At 40.4% G+C, this 6,703-nt stretch overlaps 2 protein-coding genes across 2 annotated transcripts; one reads left to right on the top strand and one right to left on the bottom strand.

Moving 5' to 3' along the window:
• The first annotated feature begins 361 nt into the window (after positions 1-361).
• On the top strand, positions 362-4,004 carry LOC145470961 (uncharacterized). Its single transcript, XM_081454789.1, has 4 exons — positions 362-451; positions 1,049-1,295; positions 1,869-2,095; positions 2,777-4,004. Exons 1-4 carry the CDS (start codon positions 362-364, stop codon positions 3,023-3,025), a joined length of 813 nt encoding a protein of 270 aa, XP_081310915.1. The 3' UTR covers positions 3,026-4,004.
• On the bottom strand, positions 3,996-6,694 carry LOC145470945 (uncharacterized). Its single transcript, XM_081454788.1, has 4 exons — positions 6,689-6,694; positions 6,343-6,405; positions 4,930-5,181; positions 3,996-4,421 (listed from the first exon to the last, which is right to left on the bottom strand). The coding sequence occupies exons 1-4, from the start codon at positions 6,692-6,694 to the stop codon at positions 4,053-4,055; spliced, it is 690 nt and encodes a 229-aa protein (XP_081310914.1). The 3' UTR covers positions 3,996-4,052.
• Between the last annotated feature and the right edge of the window lie 9 nt (positions 6,695-6,703).

The following is a 6,703-nucleotide window of genomic DNA, read 5'->3' as shown; positions in this document are numbered from 1 at the left end:
TGTGATATTTTATAAAAAAAAACTGGTTGTGTGCACTGGGTTTTGAGAGTTTACTTGCATAGAATGCTGCATGTCGAGGTTACTGTTTTTTTGTTTTGTATTGTTTTGCAGGAAAACAATGTTGTTCCTCTCATCAAATTTCTTTCATTTGTCTGCGTTCTTCTTGGCTTCGCCCTGTTTGCTTTGCGCATGGAATATCAACCTTCTTTCACAAAGAGCTGGTTCAGTAGGCCATTAGACCAACCGATAGATATGGAACCGTTTGATTGGGGAACTGAATCAACGAAGTCAATAGACGCCAAACGAGAAGGGAATTCTGGTGAGTAAGAAAAGAGAATAAGTAGCATCTGCGAAATGCACCATGCGAAAAGGCAATGCGTACTATGTAGGGTCAGAAGTTAAACTTTATTCATATTCCTGCTACAAACAAGCCAATCAACCGAACGACAAAGTGAAAAAACAAACAACTCTCTTTCACTCGTCCCAGCTGGGACGTAAGACCATCACGACATTATTCTCCACTTCTCCCGATCCCTGGCAATCTTTTCAGTCTTCGCCCAGACCAAGCAAACAAAAAGACAAACAAACAAAATACAGAAATATGCAAACTGGTTAACTGGTTAGGAACTAACGAGCGAACGAATAACCAAACGAAACTAACTGAGCAAACAACAAGCAGACAAGCAAAGAAACGGAAAACAATACTGAAGCAAAAATATCAAAGCATAAGAGCCCATCTTATTGTCAGTTCGGGCAAACTTCAAGTTAATTCAATCTTTGATAATAAGATATAAAGCAGACTTGATGACATTGAAGATTGATCATCGCAGACAGTTATATACATAATATACAGAGCTGTTTATATTCCAGTTCGACCAGGATAGATGACCTGCGTGAAAACCAGCTAAGGCGGATGTGGCTTCCTCTCTAAATACTGTAAATAACTGCAATGATCAATCATGTCTTTATATCTTTCTCCGCGGTTCAAAGATATGATGTTTCATATATACAGTTGTATAAAGTAGACTGTACGTTGACATGCGCATAGATTGTCTTGAGTCACCGAGTCACGCCATTTACTGAAACGTCTTTCAATCTATCAGAAACTTCAGATGTTCTCCCTTTAGCCGTGTGGGGTTTGTGGGGGTCATGGAGTGCATGCAGCAAAAGAAAATATTGCCAAGAAGGACAACAGCATCGTCGCAGAGTGTGTCTATCCCTGGAAGATTCCGCTCACTGCGTGGGTGTCTCAATGGAAGCGCGCGACTGTCCAGCAGCCGCCTGTGTCCATGCATGTAAGTTGCAATGTACACTTGTTTAAGAAATCATGCTGCTGGTTTCGCTGAGGTTCAGCCGATGCATACCTGCACCGTTTGTTAACCAATTTGCTTTTTTAAAGGATGAATTGCATACAAGTTTTTTTCAGGAGCGACAGTAATAGCCGCCGGATTTTACATATCCGTAACATACGGTCACGCCGTGATGATCACAGACATTTATTTGTAAACACTCATCCAGTGATCGTTCTCCAGTAAAACAAGAGATAACAATAAAGAGCAAAGGGCTCTTTTCGTGGGATAACATTTCGCGTTAAGCGAAGTATCATTCTTTTTCTTACAACGACATCACAGTGTAATTGATCGCACTGCTTAGGAATTAGGCTTGATGAGACCAGTTACTGTTTGCAGGCCGTAGGAAGAGGACTGGACTTGAAAAAGCGGTGGGTGTTGAGACTCCAACCTGTTTATTCCGCGTGAGGCCTACTTTTAGGCTAGTCTTTTTCCGGGTTCTTATGATAGAGACTCGAATCAATTTTCATATCACTCTCCTTGTACGTTGAATTTGATGTACCTCTTTTACTCTTGCAGATAGCTCTCCTCCTGTTCTCGTAGATCAATCACCTGCGCCCGCGACATCGTTCCTCGCTCAGGAATGTAACGCCACAGTTAAATACGCGGCCAGTGGTAGATACAGAGACCTTGTTCCAAGCTCTGTTTATCATTTATATCCTTCTGCTAAAAAGATGCTAAAAAGTGGATTTTTCGCTGTGGAAGTCATTCCTAAAGTTCTAGAGAAGGAATCTGCCATAACTAAGGTACTAAAAATAGTACTTTCCCACTATAAACACACAAACATTGGCCAGTCAGCAAGCCAGGCAGTCAGCCAGTCAGTAGGTCGGTCATGATCACTGAGTCAGTTAATTAGTGAGTGAGTGAGTGAGTGAATGAGTGAGTGAGTGAGTGAGTGAGTGAGTGGTGAGTGAGTGAGTGAGTCAATCAGTCAGTCAGTCAGTTAGTCGGTATCGAAGTCGGTAAGCCAGTCGGTAGATCGGTTGGTCAGTCAGTTAGTCAGTCAGTCAGTCGAACAGACTGCCAGTCCGTCCGTCCGTTAGTCAATCAGTCAGTCAGTCAGTCAGCCCGTCAGCCAGTCAATCATTCATTCAGTCAGTCAGTCGGTCGGTCAGTCAGTCAGTCAGTCGGTCGGTCAGTCAGCAGCCATTGTATCAGTCGTACAGTTAGACGTACGATCAAACAAGCAAACCAGTGGGCAAACAGACAGATACCATCGACTGACAAACACTTTTCAATTGACTCTGAAGCTGACATTCTGCTCAGATTGTATAAACGTCAGTCACCAACAACAGTTCTTTTCAGAACTACGCTCACCCAGACGATCACACTAAACAAACTACAAATACTCCAGAGTTTTAACCATTTATTATGAAACAGACAGTCAGATGAATGTAAAGTTAACTCTTGTTTACTTTAATCTTCAGGTGTGTTTCGAACCTTTTGGTGTATGGTCCCTCTCAGCGGCTAGAAAAGTGTTCCACCTCAATAGATCCACAAGGGCCTCTCTTAAGGAGCTAAAATCGAATCGTCTGGTTGGACTTGCTATAGCTCTTAGGCCAGAAGGCTCGTTATACGGGGTACTACTAGCCACGGGAACTCCAGGAGGACTCTATAGTAACGTTTATTACAGGAGATTTCGAGGCAGAAGTTTTCACGAGGAAATATCGTTCTGAGAACAAGACTTTGTTCAACTGCTTCCTGGTCAACGAAAGATTTTTTACCTGAACAACGTCGCAGAAGGTTTATTGGTTTGCGCAGACAGTTTATTTATCGATATAACAGTTTTGTAAGTTCGAAAAAATTTTAGGGAAGTTTTTCAACAATATGGGTTAGGAAAATATGCCGTATGGCTTTGGCAAGGACTGGTTTGTACGCAGTTCATCAAAGCCTTTTGCGTTGCATCTGACGAAATCATGAAAACTATTTTTCCTAAGGAAATGTGCGCAGTTATCGCTAGCTAAAACTCCATGCTCCTCATGGTACCGGTAGCTGACTACTCGATGATCAGAGCCTGCGCGTTTCGTTAATTTTCTCCTATACTGTTAGTGAGGGAAGCAACTGCTCATGTATTTACTTGGATTGATGTCTCTAAACATAACTTATAACCGAGTCTGCAGGTTTTGCAATTGATGAATTCTGTCACAAAAAAACTTTTGTTCAGCGAGTCTTCAGACTACTCGGTCAGTGGCGGGGTGCGGCAACAATCTGACCCAGGAGAGCTGGTGCTTTGTTGTGACTGACGAAGAAGTAACGGAAACTTGTCGCGCATATTTTGGAGTTCAGTAATATTCATGTAATTTGTATTAACACTCGATCTGTTGTCACTAGTTGTAGTGACATTGAAACACATTTTTTTGTGCATGAAACACATCTAAGTACGTAATTAGTTAGGTTAAATTACAGCAGATATTTATTACGCTACGAAGTGGAGGTGCAAACTTTAAGTTAAGCTTACAGACAAATGTTGAATTTTTGAAATTGTTTGTAATGTTTGTAAATCTTTTGAATAAGAAACCTTAATTCCAAGAATGTAGCGTCTCTTTTTAATAAACCCTGCAAACAAGCCCGTTTAGGTATCTTGTTTAGCAAGCTACGTAAATCTGTTCAGATGAGACATGTTCTCAAGAATTTTGAAAGCAACTGCCTAATAAAACTGAGAGGATTTTTATCGCTTTATTTTATGAGTGATTTTAACATAAATCACACGACATGTTCGTCTTCCAATGGCTCTTCCAGATGCTTTATGGGAATGATCAGAGCAACCTCTCTACTAAACCTCAAAATTTTGCGGAACACCTTAAAGCCAAGCACAGTGAAAGTGATGGATGACAGAAACAACAAAATTGTAAAGATCAGAAGTAATACCAAAAGGAGAGTATAAATCTCCGAAGATTTTTCGTGAGTTGGATCCGCGTCATTTATTTGATCCAAGAAATATCTTGCGTTGATTTTGATGACGTAGTAGACAAAGGGGATCTCGAGAATCAGAAGTATGAAGTTTACAAATCCAAGAACAAGGATTCCTTTCTCGTCGCTGCTTAGCATTTCCGCGACTTGACCAAGATGCCACTGAAATAACGTAAAAATGATTTTGTTAAGGGTATATGGGTTATTGACCGAGGGTGTTCATGGACTTCGACTCCTTCTCGATCCATAAACGCGCAATAAAAGAACTTGGCCAATATCCAGCCATCTTGACCGAACAAGCTTGGTCAATAAAGGATTTATTATACGGATAAAGAACACTATTTCCTTGCGGGACACAGCGGGTAGTCCCGAAAGGGTAAGGTAGCGTCATCTTGACCGCTCAGTCATGTTGTAAACTTCGTAACAAAAAAACCAAACCTTAACAAGCTTTATTTTTTAGTAAAAATGCTAAAAATTAAATAGACTATCCAAAAAGCCAAAGCATAAACTTTTTTGGTTGAACAGAGTTTAAATTCTCAGATTCCTAAACTGTTTGAAGCCAATAAGGTGTATGTTCTCTCTTTTTGTCATCACTGCTAAGTAACGTTGTAAACAAATCTTTCGGAGTGCCCAGTAGGGTTTCTGTAGAAGAAGTAGAAACCCAACCTACCTCGTGTAGAGGTTTAAATCTTCTCTTGGTCTCGAACTTAAAATGACACAGTTCACAAGTGTCTTGGTTGCGCAGGCCCAGCCATTTCTCCATGCACAGCTTGTGCACGAAACCGAGGCTACCTCTGCAATCACAAGGACTAACAATGAGCTCTCCTTTTTCTGCCTCAGAGTTTCCAGATGTCTGGCAGATCCGACAGTCTCGTGTAGAGTTGTCACTTTCATTGACATTGAGACATTCAGTTGACAAAGGCTGTGTAGAGAGATTAATTATTATTTCTTACTTGACCTTTTAGAATTGCAAGAGTTATGGGAGTGGATTTGAATTGAGTTTCGCGGGCAATCCGAAACCTTTTTGGGTTTTCTTGTCCCCCGCTTTATGACTGGCTTAAAAATCTCTTTCTTAATCAATCGAATGCTAAACTAAAACCATTTGTGGCTTAGTCACGCGTGTTTTCCGGCGTTTGATGTTGTTTATGATGCTTCTATTTGCTTTGAATTCTCATTCACTTATTACATTGTCGCGTCTATTGTGATAAGAAATTGCATTTCAACCTGTATATGTATGTTGTAGGCACTATCTTGTGGATGGACACCACAGCCTGAAGTGTTCTCAAAGGCTCTAGGCCACTGTTTGCGCATCTTGAAAAGTTCAGCCTAAATTTTTCAAGTTCCTCGCTTGCAATCCGTGTCAATCTTCTCCATCCTTCACCACCCTTGTTCCTCTATGGTTTATTGTTATCTCTTTGGCGTTTTTTCCCATCTTAGTAAACTATTATTTTCAGGTTTCCGTTAATTTGAAGGTAATTCAAATAGCTCCAAAATACCGTAAATGAGCTCCTTTAAAAAAACCTTTAAACGCTAATACAGTAATTTTTAAATTATCCCAGTCAGTACAAAGGACTTGTATATGGTATAATACTTATCCTACTTCCCGTTTGTAGGAAATCCCCAAAACGTTTTTTTATCGTGTCCTGCATTAATTTATAATTGGTCTCTACTGGTAACTGAGCTTTCCGACATACTGCTGTTAAAAAGCAACACTAACCAGCAACAAGAACAGCAACAAAAAATAACAACAACAAAAATCAGAACAGTAACAACAACACGCCAACAAGAACGGCGACAGCTATATAGAACAGTAATTACCAGTCTGTAATTAGACAAAAACGGCACAGCAATAGCAATACAACAGCAATGTCAGAAGTAGCGTGAACCGTGACAACAACGACACTGCAAAAAAAAAAAAAAAGTTATGTAGTCTTTCAAGCGCTTAGGCTCTTGGTCAAAACTTCTAGTCGGCCATTCGCTGTAAACTCGAACTGCTAATTTTCTTTTTTATCGGTTACCTGGGGCAAAGGTTTCACTGAACTCGTCTATTTCTGTTCTCATCACAGTAACTTGTGCTACTCACCGAGTGAACTCTTTCATTACGCTGAAAATCCTCTGATCGATTATAATCCACATCCATTATTTCCTTGGAGCAAAATTTCAGTCCAGACTGTTATAATACTTTTTTCAACTGTAATGACGCGTAACTCAGTCCTGATGCGATTCGAAGTAAAAAAAGTCGTTGAAATCTGAACAACGCCATCAACGCCTTGTTGCACGCGGCATTGGCTTTCAGTGAATTATTTTGTCGGGGGTAAAAACAAAAAGAAAATATCAAAGTTGTCCAACTGCACGATTTAACTTCCAGTGGAAACACTCGACAACATTCAACCTTTTCCCTCCACAAAAAATAAATCGCCTGGAGAAACAGTCATGGTTAGAAT

The sequence above is a fragment of the Orbicella franksi genome, chromosome 2 (assembly GCF_964199315.1).
Source record: "Orbicella franksi chromosome 2, jaOrbFran1.1, whole genome shotgun sequence".
Lineage (NCBI taxonomy): Eukaryota > Metazoa > Cnidaria > Anthozoa > Scleractinia > Merulinidae > Orbicella > Orbicella franksi.
This window is presented reverse-complemented; position numbering and strand designations above follow the sequence as displayed.